The sequence below is a fragment of the Aureobasidium subglaciale genome (genome assembly GCF_000721755.1).
Source record: "Aureobasidium subglaciale EXF-2481 unplaced genomic scaffold scaffold_18, whole genome shotgun sequence".
Lineage (NCBI taxonomy): Eukaryota > Fungi > Ascomycota > Dothideomycetes > Dothideales > Saccotheciaceae > Aureobasidium > Aureobasidium subglaciale.
In genome coordinates, this window is record NW_013566977.1 from 133921 (window position 1) to 151228 (window position 17308).

General features: G+C 50.4%; 7 protein-coding genes across 7 annotated transcripts; 4 read left to right on the forward strand and 3 right to left on the reverse strand.

Moving 5' to 3' along the window:
- Positions 1 to 227: 227 nt before the first annotated feature.
- AUEXF2481DRAFT_47677 (uncharacterized protein) lies at positions 228 to 1946 on the forward strand (the record flags this gene model as incomplete). The annotated part of the gene is made up of 4 exons (XM_013486157.1): positions 228 to 444; positions 479 to 1111; positions 1168 to 1311; positions 1354 to 1946. The coding sequence occupies 4 exons, from the start codon at positions 228 to 230 to the stop codon at positions 1944 to 1946; spliced, it is 1587 nt and encodes a 528-aa protein (XP_013341611.1).
- A 257-nt stretch (positions 1947 to 2203) lies between these two features.
- AUEXF2481DRAFT_90692 (uncharacterized protein) lies at positions 2204 to 4129 on the reverse strand. Its single transcript, XM_013486202.1, has 4 exons — positions 3599 to 4129; positions 3393 to 3544; positions 3273 to 3334; positions 2204 to 3220 (listed from the first exon to the last, which is right to left on the reverse strand). Exons 1-4 carry the CDS (start codon positions 3664 to 3666, stop codon positions 2246 to 2248), a joined length of 1257 nt encoding a protein of 418 aa, XP_013341656.1. The 5' UTR covers positions 3667 to 4129; the 3' UTR covers positions 2204 to 2245.
- Positions 4130 to 4212: 83 nt separating this feature from the next.
- On the forward strand, positions 4213 to 8425 carry AUEXF2481DRAFT_74045 (uncharacterized protein; the record flags this gene model as incomplete). The annotated part of the gene is made up of 5 exons (XM_013486193.1): positions 4213 to 4439; positions 4509 to 6187; positions 6244 to 6447; positions 6566 to 6722; positions 7390 to 8425. Exons 1-5 carry the CDS (start codon positions 4321 to 4323, stop codon positions 8423 to 8425), a joined length of 3195 nt encoding a protein of 1064 aa, XP_013341647.1. The 5' UTR covers positions 4213 to 4320.
- A 350-nt stretch (positions 8426 to 8775) lies between these two features.
- Positions 8776 to 10824, reverse strand: AUEXF2481DRAFT_47679 (uncharacterized protein; the record flags this gene model as incomplete). Its single annotated transcript, XM_013486158.1, has 8 exons — positions 8776 to 8944; positions 9001 to 9055; positions 9080 to 9172; positions 9231 to 9901; positions 10100 to 10324; positions 10374 to 10429; positions 10457 to 10545; positions 10821 to 10824. The coding sequence occupies 8 exons, from the start codon at positions 10822 to 10824 to the stop codon at positions 8776 to 8778; spliced, it is 1362 nt and encodes a 453-aa protein (XP_013341612.1).
- A 479-nt stretch (positions 10825 to 11303) lies between these two features.
- Positions 11304 to 11690, forward strand: AUEXF2481DRAFT_31518 (uncharacterized protein; the record flags this gene model as incomplete). Its single annotated transcript, XM_013486080.1, has 1 exon — positions 11304 to 11690. The coding sequence occupies one exon, from the start codon at positions 11304 to 11306 to the stop codon at positions 11688 to 11690; it is 387 nt and encodes a 128-aa protein (XP_013341534.1).
- Positions 11691 to 11919: 229 nt separating this feature from the next.
- AUEXF2481DRAFT_31519 (uncharacterized protein) lies at positions 11920 to 12818 on the forward strand (the record flags this gene model as incomplete). Its single annotated transcript, XM_013486081.1, has 2 exons — positions 11920 to 12358; positions 12388 to 12818. 2 exons carry the CDS (start codon positions 11920 to 11922, stop codon positions 12816 to 12818), a joined length of 870 nt encoding a protein of 289 aa, XP_013341535.1.
- Positions 12819 to 13455: 637 nt separating this feature from the next.
- Positions 13456 to 15765, reverse strand: AUEXF2481DRAFT_31520 (carbohydrate-binding module family 50 protein; the record flags this gene model as incomplete). The annotated part of the gene is made up of 2 exons (XM_013486082.1): positions 13456 to 14248; positions 14303 to 15765. The coding sequence occupies 2 exons, from the start codon at positions 15763 to 15765 to the stop codon at positions 13456 to 13458; spliced, it is 2256 nt and encodes a 751-aa protein (XP_013341536.1).
- Between the last annotated feature and the right edge of the window lie 1543 nt (positions 15766 to 17308).

Sequence of the window (17308 nt, forward strand, 5' to 3'; positions counted from 1 at the left end):
AGTCATATCCGCACCCTCCCGACGATAGATGAGGGGAAGGGTGACGCCAGTGTCGAAGTTAAACGGTGCGGAACCTTGATGGTGCTGTTTCCTCCGACAAGCTTGGACTGCTATCGCGCTGTGGTCAACAACATGGCATCGGATTGAGATACAAAGACAAGTCCCGCAGTTGACTGATTTGTGAGAGAGTTCTCGAGTCTCGTCGATTGCGACCGCGCACCATAATTATGTCCACACACGTATCTCATAACGACCATAGCGAGACTTACGGTCCTGGGACATACGTTGATCGGACCTTTTCACCCCTACCTGAAGAATGTAAACGCATCTTACGTCTGTTCGCTAAGCGTACTCCTGGTTTCACGACTCAGGAGGCCCTACTCGATGGGGTCAAGTTCAAAGGCGAAGATCTACCTTGTATTCCCGGGCCCATCAAGTCACACTGTGACTGCAGTGCTCCATGCCATGGTTGGCATAGTCGGACTGGAGATCTTACATCTACGTGGCATCACAGATAGCACAACTACATTGGTCGATACAAAGCATGCTGGCCTCTACCCCGCTACACCAGCACTCGTCCATATTGATGGACAGACAGGACCTGCAGTGATCAAGATGCCGACTGTACCACAGTGGGACAAAGATCGCCAATCCGGCTCTTCTCTGGTCTTTCGTTCTACGGCTATCTACGAAACAGCCGACGAGGGTACTTGGTTCCAGCTTCACGGTTCACTGGACTCGTGGAAAATGTTAGCCCTCATCGGCATCAGTAAGGACCTGGATACCGAGATCCGCACAGATGATGCGGCGTATGATCTGATTCAGCAACGTGTTCGAACATTTCGAGCGCAGGAAATCGAGCAACTAATGCTTCAGAACGGCTTGTCTGGTTCTATTGTCCATTCACCAGCAGGATGGCTCAAGACGGAGATGGGAAAGTCCCTGGCTCGTCATTCGCTCGTCGATTACACTCGTCAATCAGCTTACCTCGACCTTCCACCAACTCCATTTCCCGCCTTGGACGACAAACGTCCACTAGCGGGGGTCAAGGTTGTTGAATTGACTCGCATTATCGCAGGAGCGGCTGCGGGTGCTGCTCTGGCGTCAATGGGTGCCGAAGTCATTCGCGTCAACTCGTCAAAACTCAAGGACTACACGCCGGCTCAGCCTTCCTCTCTGATGGCGGGAAAACGACCATCGACTTGGATCTTGATGACCCTGCCGACCATTCCAAACTGATCACACTGTTCGAGCAAGCCGACGTCATTCTCCAAGGATATCGTCTCGGATCTCTAAAACGTCGTGGATTTGGCTTAGAGGCCGCTCTGGAGATGGCAAACAAGCGCTAAAGAGGCATCGTCTACGTTGATGAGAACAGTTACGGACCAGACGGCTATTATGCAGAAAGACCAGGATGGCAACAGATTGCAGACGCCGCGGCTGGAAGCTCGTATATCATGGGTCAAGCATTCGGCTATCTGCCGGGTCAAGGCGTATTGCCCAGTCTTCCAATTTCGGATATGTCTACAGGTATCCTGACAGCTCTGACCATCATGTGTGCGATCAGAGACCGTGCCAAGTTTGGAGGCTCATACCACGGTCACGCCGCGTTGACTGGCTACAATATGGCAACTTTGGATCCCGAAGTTCGACTCTATCAGCGCGAGACTGTGAACAGGATTCAAGAGAAGTACCAATTTCCTTCATGGTCAAGCGACATACACGTTGCGCCTCTGTACTACCAAAATCTCAAGGCGTGGGGGATGAGCAGCGATCTCATTGAAAACGAGAAGTACTATGTACATTTCTCCAACTCTATCTTTGGCGATGATCTACGTGTTCTGGCGCCGATGATAAGGTATGAGGACGAGGAGACTATACCTAGATGGACAACACCCCCAGTACCATTCTGTCATAATGAATACAGAGCATTCTCAAACGTGTAGATTTGTAGATTTGTAGAGAATCCGAGAATCGATTTACATCTACACGATTTAGATATTCACGAACATATGATCTATGCTGTTATCAAATGACGCAAGAAGCTACGGCAACGAAATCGTCGGAGTGTCCCGCCGTAGCCATTCAGACACGCGGCAAATGGCTGCTGTCAATCTGGCCAGGAGAAAATAGTCAAACCTGTGTTAATCCTCACCAGCAACATTTACGAGTCCACAAGGACTGATTTCTATTGATAAGGACTGCCGGATGTAGAACGTATGTGCATACTTGTCGTGACTATGAATCAATTCGCTACCTGCAATCGCTCATGACTCTTCTTTTTCGTCCACTCAAGGGCCTTGTTGACGTCTTCGTTCATGTCGTGGAACCACAGCCAGTCAAATCGGCCCTGTTGGAGCTTCGGCAAAATCTTGTTCATGTCAGAGCCTACCTCCTCATGATCGAAGAAGATCATGCGACCAACCTCAGCGGCCTGCTCCAGTTGCTTTTGAGCTCTTGGTCGTCGCACTGCGTCATACGCGTCGAGACCTGCTTGGATGTATGGTGTCATTTTGGCGGGAGTCTCTTGCATTTCGGCGAGCTTCGCAAGCACGTTCGACAACACTAGTGCGTCCTCCAGCCCTTGAGCAGCACCGGCAGCTTGAAATGGTAGAGAGGCATGAGCGCTGTCGCCTAATAGGACAACGCGATCGCGATAGTATGTTGATGTACGCCAGTGGTGAAAGAAGCCCCATTTGACAGGTTGCGCTTTTGCAAGAAGTTGACGGAAACGGGGGTCTACATCCGCACCTTCAAAGTCGGCCATCATAGCTTCGTGTGTGGTCTTCTCAGTCACGGCCTTCTCCAATTTCCAAGGCTCTGAAGCAGCTACGCAGAACAGGAAGTTGAACTCTTCGCCGCCAGTGATGCGATACGTGATGACACTTTTCTTGTGGCCAAAGTAGAACTTTGCGACGTCGGTAAGATGACCAAGAATCGGGTAGGCCTCAGACATCGGGATGACGGCGCGATAGCAGTATGCATCTGCGTATACAGGCGCTGCTTCATGAGGGTAATAGGGTTTGAGGACGTGCTGCCGCACGATGCTCTTGATACCATCTGCCCCAGCGAGAACACTCGCTTCAGCTACCTCACCATCTGTAAACTTGAGGGTGACCCTATCAGGATGCTGTTCGATAGATTCAAGATATTTGTTGAACTTGACGTTCTCGATAGGAATGAAGCTCGTCATGATCTCCAGCAGTTCTTTTCGATGTGCCTGGAAGCGGTCAGTACCAGATCTGGGAGTATAAACGAGTGGGCTGACAAACAGATTTGCGATCAAAGTCAGGATGTCCCCAAGCTGATTTGCCAAACCAGGGCTGGTTTTGACCTGCATCACAAGTCAGGGGGTGAATTCATAATGGCAGAAGCAATGTCATGTTATGAACCTAGGCCTTTCTCCAGGAGCATGCCCTCGAAGAAGATGTGTTGATTGTTTTCGCCCTTGTTTCCGACACAGATTTTCTCATACAGAGGACGAAACTCCGGCTCAATTAGGTCCATTGTTCTCATTCCATTGGGAGCGAAGCCTATACCCGCACTTTGGAAGTCAGATTGGTGCGCCTGGTGAGACTATAAGATCATGTTCCTGTACCCAACGACTGAGTACTCTTTGGCACCTTCATACAGGGTGAAAGAAACTCCTTTCTTGTTCAAGCTCATGGCAAGAGCCAGGCCACCAATTCCGGCGCCTTGTGCCTGTCAGCTGACAGCGAGAGCTATTGGAGACAAACATAGCTTACCAACGATGGCGATATGTAAGTCTTCAATAGTCTTTCCGATCATGTTGTCTTGCGATGTATTTGCTGCTGGCCACATCTCAAAGAGTGGTTAAAGCAAGTGATTGCTACTTAACAATCATCATCCTGTGATTCATTGGGTAGCTGTGATAAGAGTGCGGGGCAACACCGGGCATGGCCCGATGAGCTCTGCCAGAATTGCTGTCTTTGGAGATGGAAACGTTCCTAGGGCTCACAGAGCCAGCTGCCTCGTGCCTGCGAGCGTAAGCTGGACGGCTTCCAGCCGTGGCCGGAAGACGCGAATTGACTCGACGGAAGGTGATATGACGCTGATGGCGATGTCGTAAAGCCGAGGTGCCTACCGCATCTGGCGTGAGGAGGGAAATTCTTGGCAGCGGATAAGGTAATAGCACTGTCCCGACACTTCCCCGACGACCCCGGGCTGTTTCCCCTTAGCATGTGCACCTGTCGATGTTGTATCACGCAATGTGCATCATCAGATCGGCCTCATCTCCCCTCCTTTCCCCATCATCAATAGATCCGTGTTTTTTTTACGCTACGCGCGTTCTGGTAAAGGATGTCGGCGCAGGGCTCAGGTGATGCTGCGGAACAAGGCGGCCAGGAGTCGGCACCTTCCGCCAACAAGCGGCGGCGTATTGGGCTTGCGTGTAACGCTTGTCGAATGCGCAAGTCCAGGTATGCTTCGCGTCTCGACTGCGCTGGAACATCTGCTCGGAAACATGACTAACGTGAGTGTCGCATTAGATGCGATGGGCATAGGCCTTCGTGCTCGTCATGTGTGTCGCTTGACTTCGAGTGCCAGTATGAGTCGAGTGAGTCAGCAACCAATGTCGTTGTGCGCAAAGATTACATGACCGGTCTAGACCAGCGCATGGTCAATCTAGAGCGCACAGTTCAGCGGCTCAATGATGTGCTCAAAGGTCATCTCTCGCCATGTGTCGACAACAGAGCTTCAAGCTCTGCCAGACCGCCTCCCAATTCGTTCCCATCATCTCAATCTGATCCGGATCAAGGCCAAACGCATGTGACAGGACTGGAAGAACCGCAAGACGAGGATGCAGTCCAAGAAAATGGTATGGCCATGGTATTTGTCGAAGAGCATACTTCGGCATTCTTTGGCGAATCGTCGAACATCAACTTCACACAGCTTCTCCTACGAGCTATAGCCACTGTTCGCCATCCCACTACAGATATCCCTAGTATCATAGAAAACCTCGGCTCTGCGGATGAAGGTAATGTTGCGAGCGTATATGGCCAACCTCACAACGGCTCAATAGCTTCGGCTACACAGGACGTGTCGATAACTTCTCTTCCGACGACTGCAGAGATGAACGACCTGCTAGATATTTATTTCAACACTTCAGGCGTGGTTTTCGATTTCATACATGAAGAGACGACACGAAAGACACTCGCAGAGTGTTCAAACAATGGGTTCACCAAGGCTCGGAGGACCTGGCTCGGAACTTTGAATATGATCTTCGCCATGGCATGTATGCTTGATCGCGATAATTTACCATCTGCAAAGAAACGATTCGAAAAGTCCGAAGTCTTTTACCGACGAGCTATCGGACTTTGTGGTGAGCTTTCAAAACACGTTATCAGCTTGGAAATCGTGCACTACCTTCTTCTGGTTGTCCTTTTCTGCCAAGGAACTCAGCGCTCGGTGCAAGCTTGGAATAACCATGGCTTGCTGATTCGCTCGGCCATGGCGCTGGGTCTCCATAGCACTGTGGCCGGGAAAAATCTAGACCCAATACAAGAGGAGTACCGCCGCCGCACATGGGTGGTTATATACTGCATGGATAAGGTCTTGAGCGTTGCGTTTGGTCGACCGGCCGGTATTGCAGATGAGCAGGCCGTCAACCGGCAACCCTCATCCAGGCTGTTTCGCACTACAGGCATGGCGAACAATGAGCTTGATGTCGCAGGTGACTTTTTAGCCGTGTCATTTGAGCTGTATCAGGTCATGAGCAAGTCATTGGTCAAGCAGTACGCGACGAATGCGGAATACAAGGAAAGTGATCCCAACGATTTACTCGCTCTTCAGGCATCCGTGGAATTTTGTAAGACGCTTCGAATATGGAGTGCAGGTTTACCACCGTACCTTGGCCTTTGCGATCCTCAGTCAGACATCCTCGGCGAGAATACGCGAGTGAATCGACTCCGAGTCATACTTACAATGCGTTATCACAATCTCAGTATCCTCGTCCATCGACCATTGCTCAGTGCGACGATTAATCACTTGTTTCAGAAAGATCGAGGAGCGCTCGATGAGGCGCCATACTTCATACAGCTGGCTATGGCTGAGGCACACGAGTGTATACGATCAGCCGAAAGCACTATCGATATTGTGTATGCGGTCATCACAGCTGACCCGACAAGCAAGAATAATCTCGGTGTGTGGTACTTCACACTCTATTATGGTAAGACATGATGTCGCTGCAAGATGTGGAGGTTTTGCTCACGCTTTACAAACTAGTCTTTACAGCTTCACTGGTTATTAGTGCTCGACTCTTGTGGGCACAACATGAGGGGATCCCTCCAGACTTGACGGCAATCAACCACGCAAAGAAACTGCTGAAGAAAGCGGAGACGATTTTCCAACACCTGGATTACGAGAACAGTCTCGTCCTCAGCTGTTGGAAGTACATTCATCAACTCTCGCTCATGTGCAATTTCCGTGGTAAGTGACCTCATCTTCCCGGGCAGTGCCCAGTGATTTGCTGACCATGTGACAGGAGCGACTAACACACACGAAGCTAATCCCAACGGGACGCCTGCTTCAGCTTCCGTGTTGCCAGACAACGCCTCCAATCCTGCTTCTGTAACAGATCCATTCGTGACCATGCCACTCGACGCCGATGACCTTGAAGTATACCAACTATTCGCATCTGAGATGTTCGACCCTTCGATTTTCGAACACAGCTCATGTGGCACTGCTTCTTGGGAAGGTATGATGTATCGAGGATATCAAAGATAGCAACACATTGGATCTTCACGTCTTCGTGTTTGCTTTCGTGCCAGAGTCGGGGCTTCCATATTTTGCGAGAGCCCGCCGATGAACAAAAGTCTTACCAGCCGATGATTCTCGGACATCTGGGGGACACTCATGTAATAAATACGCATTGCAAGTCCAAACTGTCCTTTGGAGAGGAGCATATCATGGTGGACTTGGGACGAGATGTCAGCGACAGGGTCGTCCTGACAACGAATGACAGAGCAAGTCTGCATTTCCTGCGCGTTCCTGCTACCACATAATCTCTGCCTACACTTGATTTTCGCTCCAAATGTATCCAGGTCGCCTTACCGAGCGCTATCAAATCATCTGCTTCGCACGAACATGATGTCCGCTCGTGACTTGGCCCAAGCTTGTATCGATGCCACATATAGCGTTATCTTGGGTAATCATGTCCGGCTAGCCCAGGCGACCCGGCGCATCTCCCCGACAAGCGCCCAAATCTGCTGTCATACCGTTCGGTCTTTGAAAGCGTGTCCGAAATCAGTCAGAAAATTATCGATCATCATCATTAAGACGCAGCAGTGGATCTCCGTGGCGATAGACCATATCATAAGCCGTATCGCTGCTATCTTTGCATGACAAATGTGTTCTTCAAACGAATCGGAGCTTGAAAATGTCTGACCCAACTCTTCCCACTTCACTCACGCAGCTGCCAAATGATGTGGACCGACGCCATTACAGCAGCGACGAGCTACGCAAATACTTTACACGCATCAACCTTTCTCGAAAATACTTTGATTCGCCTGTCCTCACAGATGCTAGTCTTGCGAGAACAAAAGAGCATGGACTTCCTTTGCTAGAAGCGCTATGTCGCCATCACACTTGCAATGTGCCTTTCGAAAACCTCATTCTCCACTACTCGGCCAGTAAGAAAGTCACACTCGAGCTTTCTGAACTATACACTTGGTTTGTCGAGAAGAGACGTGGCGGGCGTTGTATGGAAAACAACAGCTTTTTCGCAACTGTCCTTCGCTCGCTCGGCTATCATGTCCGCAATTGCGGTGGACGTGTGTCTCGAGCCATGAGTCCATTCCCCGAGGTCCGGAAAACTCAGGCTGCGACTTACGATGGCATAAACCATATGCTCAATCTCGTCCGCTTCGAAGACGAGTGGTACGTCGTAGACGTCGGCATGGGTGCCATGGGCCCAAATATGCCTTATCCTCTCCGCGACGGCTTCGAAACCACCAGTATCACACCGCGAGTAATCAGACTACAACATCGCCCCATCACTGAATCCTACGGAGATATTGACGCGCCAAAGATGTGGTGCTATGACATCTGCTACGACCCCGGTCATGGAGAGGAAAATAAATGGATCCCGACGTATTGTTTTACCGAGATGGAGTTTTTGCCCCAGGACTATGAAGTCATGTCTTGGTTCACGTCTACACATGGCAATTCGTTCTTTACTCGCTATGTCACAGCTACAAAGATGATTATGGATGCTGAGGAGGAGAAGATTGTGGGGAGTGTTACACTATTCGTTGATACTATCAGGGAGAGCATTGGGAGCGAGCGAAAAGTCATCAAGGAGTGCAAGACAGAAGAGGAGCGCATAACGTCGCTGAGCGAGATATATGGCATCAACTTGACGCAAGAAGACCGTGATGGTCTCAAGGCCGAGCTTAGATTGGCCTGATCTTCCCAAAACATACATCATCAAAAATATAGACCCGTCACGGCCAAAATCGGGCATATCCGTCACTGACGAAACCTTCCGTCGACCCACGTTGTTATGGGCCAAGGCACCTCTCTCTCAGGGTCAGCTCTCTACGTTCATTACGGCCTAAACGGTGAGGACCTGAAGAAGGACTCTCAATCCTGGTAAAACGAGACAATCATTCACTTGTATCAAGATGTTGGTTTATGCTTTCGTTATATATACATTGCCAGATTTACCCACAGATTCGCCCTAGAAAATATCCTAACATACGCCATATTGTGTGTCCGAAGATCCATCTTTCTATCGATTCGTGATTACGTGTTTCCTCATCCGGCTCGCTTGTCAACTAGGTTATAATAAGACGCTGCGCTACACTCACGGAACTTCTCACCCCACTTCAAGAAGACGAAAGCCATTGTCGATGTGACAATACTGACCGCAGCAGCGGTGATGAAGCAGTTCTGTACACCGAGGCCCTGAACCCAGGGAGTCACACTGTAGTATGATTAGCAAAGGTGAATCATGACGAAACTTGGGCCGGTGGTACTGACCCATAGCCCATAGCAAAGGACATCGTGTTGCGAACAAGCATGACCAAGGTGATTGCTTCACCGGAAATGTCATGTTAACTGTCGACCATGTAGTTGACGGAGATGGACACACTAAGTGCTACAGCGAAAGCCACGAGACCGAAAGCGACAATCAGTGCAAACCAGTGAATACCTGGAGCGGAGTGTGATCAGTACCGTGACAAGTCTCGCAAGCTTGATCAGGAACTTACCGTGAGCCGCACCGATGCCCCAGAGAAGCAACGATCCTGGCACGAGTAGCATCGTTGCACAGAAAGGCCACAGACGGTGTTCAGCTTCCATGATACCGTTATTGCGACGAGCGAGCTTCAGCGCGAGCCAGTCACTGACTTGTCCAAACGCAAGACCTCCGAGAATAACACCAATGCAACCCGACAAATAGCTCAGCCCAACCATGGAAGTAGTGAAATGGTATGGCGCAGACGTCAAAATGAGAGAGATGGTTCCATTGAGCAAGTTTGACCAGATCAGGTATAAGCCGTTCGAGAATCCTGCGTAGAAGATTACGGGCCAGCTGAGAAACGACAAACTTTGAATTGCTGTTTGTAGGAAGCCAGGACCGGGTTTTGGAGTCCACAAGGATAACTTTTGCCAATAAGATTTCTTCGAAGCGTGAATTTGACCAATCCGTATCGAGGGACGAGAGGCGGCACGCTGGATACTACCCTGCTTCTCAATGGTTGAGTCTGAGGTAGGGATCGCGTGGTCGAGCTCGTATTCTTCAGGTGTTGCAGAGCCAGTATACTCCCGAAAGTAGTTGGTTTCCTCCATACATAAGAGCACGAAGAGAAAGACAGCTGAAAGAAGGATTGCTGGGACGTAGAACACCCATCGCCAACCAGCATATTGTGAGATAGAGCCACTATCACAATTAGTATGGGGCGCTCAAGGAAAGGCTTTGTGCTTATGATATCTGTAACTGAGATCTCGGGAAGGCCTTCCACAGGGGCACCGAAGAACCCTTGAATGACACATCTGGCTAGCCATTCGCCTTCCGATTTCGCATGGGGACTGTGATTAGTTAGATGGTAGTACAAGAGGAAACACTGTCGCGACTCACGCCCAAAGACAAGTGGCGATGGTACCAAGCATGGAGAGTAGACACGTGAGACGCTTGCCATATCTCAGGGCGAAAGGCTGCCAGAAGAGTAGCCCCCAACCCAGAAGCAGGAAGAGATAACCGGTTCCCTGGTTCAGTGTCTTGACTGGTACGCCAGTCTCTTTCGACAGAGGGACCACCACTGCATAGATCGAGGAGGTAGACAATCCTTTAAAAAATGTATGCCTGCTATGGTCAGTTCCTCAGTCTGATCTGAGATGGAAGGTTTACCCACGCCATCACACAAATTGTTGAGAGCAGCTTCCTGCGCGGAGCCCAGTTGAGGGGATCCTAGTCGCCATTACCAGCATGCTGTACGTTCAAGGTGTGATTGAGATCGACCAGACGGACTGTTCCTGGTACTTTAGTCTGTGGGATATTGTCGAGTGTGGAAATTGCAGGATCCTCTCTGTCAGTCGGTAGTCTGGGTTGAGCGATGCGAGGATGAAGATGAGCAAAGAGAGCACGGACAGTCGATTTATAGACCTTGTCTGCGAGTAACGTGTAGGGGATTCGATGAAGTTGATAACGGCCTAGCAAGAAGGCGGGGGAAACACGCGGAGAGACTAGGTCTCCAGCTGGATGCATTCAAGTGTGTAGGACAGCCATCAACGATCGTGTTATCAAGAGATACTGGGCCAGCATATCATGATAAAAACTATGGTTGCATCCTCGTCCAGACTCATTGCCGATTGGCCAGTACTGATGCGGAGGCTGAACAGGGAGGAGCGACAGCGGACCATCGGCAGCCATGGTGTAGGTTGAGATGGCATCCAAGAAGCCGAAGTCCCCGGAGTCTTCTCTGCGCTTTGTCGCTACATGTGTAGTATGTACAAGGTTGGCGATCCAGGATTGTGGAGCCCAGGTGCGAGACAACACAACGGGTGATGGCAAATCTCAGAATGGCAGGCGCTTGTGCGGAGTAGATAACCGGGGAATGAGGCCGGGAAGTCGCCATTCAGGACAACGAACCGCTGCAATTCTCTATCTCGCAACGTTGACCACAGTCCGAGATGATTCGCTCACCTACAGGCCTGGTCGCAGTAATAGTATAACATGTAGTCTCGGCCGGGGAGATGCCATCTCACTGCGTCACTCACCCTGAACCACCCCACGAATACTCCCCACGCTTCCAACATCGTTTCAATCAAGACTTAGTCAAAGCATGAGAGCTATCAGCCAGAGTCCTGCAGCTCAACAAGGCAGCGCAAATATCACTCGCTCCTTACCCGTGATTCAGACGAAAGGTGTACCAGCAGGTACTGCGGCTTTTGAGAAAACTCGCCAGACCATCATCGACGATTTCAACGCCAAAGTTCCTGATCATCTTCGCATCGACGGCAAATATATCACCCACCTTCCTCTGGATGTGACTAATATACCTCGATCCTGTGGTATACTTAGTCAGGAGGAACTTGCCATCACAGAAGACTATGATGCCGTTGGTCTTGCTGCTGCGGTTGCCGAGCGCAAATACACAGCAGTAGCTGTAGCTACCGCGTTCTCGAAACGCGCTATAATTCGCCACCAAATTACTCACTGCTTGACCTAATGGTTTCCGGAAGAAGCTATCAAGCAAGCACAGGCTTTGGATGACTATCTTACCGATCACGGGAAGACTCTTGGTCTTTTACATGGTGTTCAATCAGTTTAAAAGAACACATCGCCCTGAAGGGATAGCAGACATCCTACGGCTTCGTCGCTTCGATACATATAAGCGAAGAGGATAGTCAGATGGTCTCTATCCTCGTGACTTGGGTGCTGTATTTTACGTCAAGACCATGCAGCCGCAAGGTCTTCTCCACATGGAAAGCGATAATCATCTTGGACGAGTGCTGAATCCTTTCTCGGCTGGTCTCAGTATCCAACCTTGTGCTGGGCCTATGTGCCGCTCTCTGCGTGACATGGACTTGTTTTTGCGAGTCATCCTTGCTCAGAAGCCTTATCTAAAGGATCCGCTTCTAGTGCCCATACCCTGGACAGGACCAAATACAGGGGTTGTGAAACTCAAGATTGGCATCATGGCTACAGATGGCATGATCACGCCGGCTCCGCCAATCCTTCGTGCCATCTCTTGGGCACAGAAGAGACTTGAACATTGCGCCGACGTCGAAGTCAAATCCTTCGCACCATACCAAGCCCGAGAAGTGCTATCACTAGTCCGCCGTATCTTCATGCCAGATGGCGGCGTCGGCTTCAAGAACATTCTCGCTGCTTCGGGTGAGCCTGGGCTCTACTCACCTCGGCAGTAATAGACGTAGCCACGGACTCGAGCCACGTCAGTGATATCGCACTATTACGCTCAGAGCGTGACGAGTACCGCCGCACTATGGCAAAGCATTGGAATGAGCAAGATGTAGATATTGTACTCATGCCGGTCTTTGTCGGTCCTGCACCTGCTCACGACACCGCAATCTATAAAAGCTACACCAGCGTGTGGAATTTGGTTGACCATCCTGCAGTGTCTATTCCAACGCCATTGTATGCTGGAGCGACGGGCTCGGAAGTATACGCCGACTCACACGTGCTTGGAGAGGAAGATGCTTTTGTTCGTCGTGCATGGGAGGAGACATCTTTCGAGGGCGCACCGCTGAGCTTGCAACTCGTTGCTCGCAAACACCACGACAACTTGCTTTTTGGCGCGTTGCAGCTACTCAAGCAGCCTCTGCAGTTGGTGTGAATCGGAGACCCCAAAAACCATCCATGTATCCATGTTTGAATGGGGCAATTTTGGACATCAAACATCTTCTTGGTAGCATCAAAACATCTCTTCGGCTGTGTTTGGGACAGAGATAGACTGCTATCGCCGAAAACTCATCTATGAGAGAGACGATTAGATATTTGCAATTTAATGGTGCTTGGCTGTCCAGCACTACAACTTCACAGCTATAAAGGGTCTCAGCACCCTGAGACACACCTCTGTGACACTCATTCGACCGCCGAGGCTCAACACACACATCACATCTCCCCATACACAAAAAGAAGGCAAGCAAAACTGGTAGCAGTGTATGACAATATGCATTTTGTCCTATGCATATGTGTGTGGGTGTGATGTATTCAGGAAGGCTATATAAACAAAAGAAAAAAGGTTGGGTGTGCGTTTCGTTGTGTTGTGTTCCGGGGGGGGGGGGGGGGTATTTCCTTCTCATGTGTAAAAAAATCCGTAATCCTTCCTGAAAAAAAGGGGAGAAATGTCCTGCATTTTCGCCTTTTTTCAAAATGTCCTTCTCTTATCTTTTGCGTTGCTTTCGCCGTTAGGTGGCTCGGTTTAACAAGCTTTGTGGTGATGTTGCTCAGAGCTTCATGATACTCAGCTCTCAGCTCAAATGACATCCACTAACACCAGAGCTCCACCCAGTAAGTCTATTAGCAACATCAGACGCATAGCAAAGTGTACAACACCCTTTACCCAAATCCGCCTGATTCCAGCCAGCATAACCACCATTGTAAATTCTAGCGGCGCGGTAGTATTTACTGACATCAGTAGCAGCAGCTTGGGAAAGACATTGCACCAACCCATCACCAGAGGTCGTGCCAGTCGTGCCATCGACAATCATTTGCTCGATTTCAGACGCAGGACACGGGTCCTGAATCACACCGCCAGAGTTGCATGTGCCATTGCCGGCGTGGTCTTGCATGAGGCCGGGGTTTTGGACGGACCAGGATGTTGTGACGACGCGGACACAGCCGTTGCTTTCTTGCATGACGATGGCGAGGATGAAGCGTGCGTCTACGCCGGAAGAGGCAGACACTTTCTTGATGGCGGCTTTGATGTCTGCGATTTCGGTGGGTGAGTTGTTGGATCCCCAGCCGTTGTTGGCGCAGGATTGTTGCATGATGGGGATGTTGGCGCTGAACATGCTGTCAAAGTCCATCCAGGCGGATTGAGCGGGCCAGCCGGCTGAGGTGCTGCCATCGCCGGTGTACATTGTGTATGAGCTTGAAGAGATGGAGGTCGAGGTTGCGGCGGAGGTGGATGCCGAAGTCTTTGTGGAAGTGCTGGCGGCCGAAGCTGGAACAGATGATTTGGTTGATGCGGTGGCAGATTTCGCGGCCGAGGAGGGGCTGCTGGAGCTGCAGCCTGCAGCGACACAGTATGCATAGCCAACCCTGGGATATTATCAGCTTTTAGAGTCCAAGACAGTGGATATTCAGGAGACTTACCAGATGCTGTCGCAAGAGGGCGCGTTGACAGCAGGGTTCCAAGACATGAAGGTGTCAGTGGAGATACCATTGGCAGAAGCGATTGCGTAACAGTAATCGCCGGACTTGGCAGTGTACCACTTCGTGCAACCAGAGACAATGCCAGTCTGAGTCGAGGCAGGAGCAGCTACAGTAGCACAGCCAGATGAGCTAGCCTTTACAGAGCTTGCAGCACTCTGACTCGAGGGCTTGACCGACGATGATGCCTTGTAGCTGGAGCTAGACACGAAAGGGATGATCGTCGAAGTGCTGACAAGAGTCTTAGTAGTGGCACCCTTTTGAACCACAGAAGAAAGAGTGATAAGCTTCGAAGAAGAAGAAACAGGCTTGACAGAGGACGAAGTAATCTTCTTGACAGAAGAGGTGCTTGCTTGTTTGGCAGAGGAAGTGCTGGATGTCTTCTTGATGGATGATGTGCTAGCCTTGACAAGAGTTGTGCTTGTTTTCTTAGTTGATGTGCTTGATGATTTGACAGTGCTGCTTGACTTCTTCGTGGAAACAGGAAGGACTACGGCAGAGGTGCTCGTCTTTTTGGAAGAGGTGCTCGTCTTTTTGATGGAGGAGGAACTGGACTTCGAAGCGGACTGAGACACATACCTGACTGTGGTTTGGCTGGTAGCCTTGGAGGACGAAGAAGCCACTTTGCTGGCAGAAGATCCTCCGTTGACAAGCGTTGGCGATGCGCTAGCGGGCAGGTAGACAATGCTGGTCTTGATGGCAGCGCAAGATGATCCAGAAGAAAGCGCAAGAGCCTTGATGGCCGGGGCTTTGAAAGGAGTCAATGCAGAGAATGTGGCAGTGACGAAGTTGGTGACCACATCAGTAACTGTGACGGTCTTCTCACTTGCAGAAGCGGTGGTAACAGCACCGTTGACAGTAATTGTGTTGTAGACAGTATCGACAGATATGCTGGTGGTGGTATCAACCTTCTGAGAGAGTGCGCCAACAGCAGTAGGTGTAGTAGCTGCGACGGCGAGGATAATAGAAACAGATGCGTCGGAAGGAATAGCCGATGAAGTGTTCGAGATCAATGATGAGTTCGAAGGAGACCCGCTCGCGTACGAAACATCAGAAGTGAATGACAGAGTTGAGAAGACAGTTTCTGACTGCGCAGTAGTGGAGGATGAGGAGATGCTGCTTGATTCTGAGATGATACTGGAAGCTGCCTCCGAGCTGGCCGAACTTGAATCAATACCATCAGCAAAATTAGCAGCAACATTGACTGTGGAAGTCGCGTAGACGATGTGATCAGCGTAGATAGTTGAGTTGGCGGTATCTGTTGTAGTGTAGTTGGAGTCCAGAGTACCATTAACCGAACGATGGTGGAGATGATGAAGATGAGTATGGCGCTGATGATTATGCAAAGGACCGGCAGCGACGAGGCCAAGTGGCGCAAGAGTAGCGATAACCTGAGTAACGCGCATCGTAAAGAGTGTGGCGAGGTCGGGTTGTTGTGAAAGAAAGTGTTAAACCTGGCTCTGTAAAAATGTGCAAACAGGGGACCTGGATATATATCAGTGCAGACGCGAACAGCTCAGGCCGTCGGGAAAGTAGGGTTGGCTGCAGGAAGCACGGATTAAGGTAGTGTAGGGATCAAGAGGGGGGTGAGATACTTAGCCTGTGTGGCGCTGGGCAAAAACTTGGGATGGAGTGCTTCTGTAAAGGGGCTGGAGGGGGTTAGTTGGTAGATCGAAAAGAGTTTTTACCTTTACAGCTGCATCAACCTGGTTGCCGGTATATGTGTCACGAATGAACTTGTTGTTACGCGTGAAAGAACAATAAAAGCAAGGAGGCGCACATCGTCTTATATCATATACAGACATTTACCTCGTCAGAGTACACGTGAAGAGACCAGCGAGTGGTTGCGTAGGAGGGCGTGATAGAGGTCAACGTTGTTCGATATGGAGATAGTGTAACCCGGGTGAAGTGCACGGACGGACCCTTCCCTGACATATCTCCCAGTCGCGATCGATAGGTCTTTGTTCCCTGACGCGACTGACAGGTGCTCGTGAAGAATTGTATGCAGGCGCGTTGTAGAACGCGTGAAAGGGGGCGCTTTGGAGAAGGGGCAAAGCCAGCTCCGCAAGACCAGATCAGAATCAGTGTCTCGACCTGGAGAGAGAGGTGCAGCTTGAACGAACAAAAGGAAGGACAGAGGTGCTAGGACTTGCAAAAATGTTGCCCTGCGCTACAACGGCAATTATTGGCATCAAAGACGATGGAAGCGGTTCAATTTGTGGGATATCCCTTGCTTGTGGTGGAGGGGGAAGAGGCTCGGCTTGTGTCCAACGGCTGGTTTCTAGCCAAACGGTCTAGTTGTTCCGTCGACGCGTCGTTTGAACGGACTGAAAGGACCTGTAGAGCCCTATGGATGCGAATGTCCGTTGAGATCAGAGTCAGAGGCGCAATGCAGACCGGTGACATGCGCCTCTTTCGCGATGGTCAAGTGTTATGCAGGATTGATCGAGAAGGGAAGAGGTGGTGGGCATTTTGGTGGGACAGGCACACGCGGGGCTCTCCGAAAAGCACTTTTGTGACCTCTCGTCTTCCAACAACAGCGACTTCTATCCATCCCAAAGTTTCCACACTAGTTTACTTGTACTCGCATATGATATGGTGCTAATGCGACGACCCGAAGAGGCTCATGGTTCTTGACCAGCCGTGGTGACCGCCGGTTGGGGGCCGTCCCTTTGGGCATGAACAGCCGAAAGATGGAAAACTGTAAAATTTAGCCATCGAATACCAGTACAAGCGACTCGGGTCATCGCAGCATGATAGTCAATCGCTTATACCCGGTTTCGATACGATACACTTCTTGAGTGCTGACAGAAGAAGGAAAACATAAGATCTGATCAAGAGTGGTGATCAAGCATTCCCAGCCATCTTCCACGAGCTTGCGCATCCATGGTAATGGCGCTTGCATATCGCGAAGACTACTGCATGTCAAGTCAGGCACCCCAGCCGTAT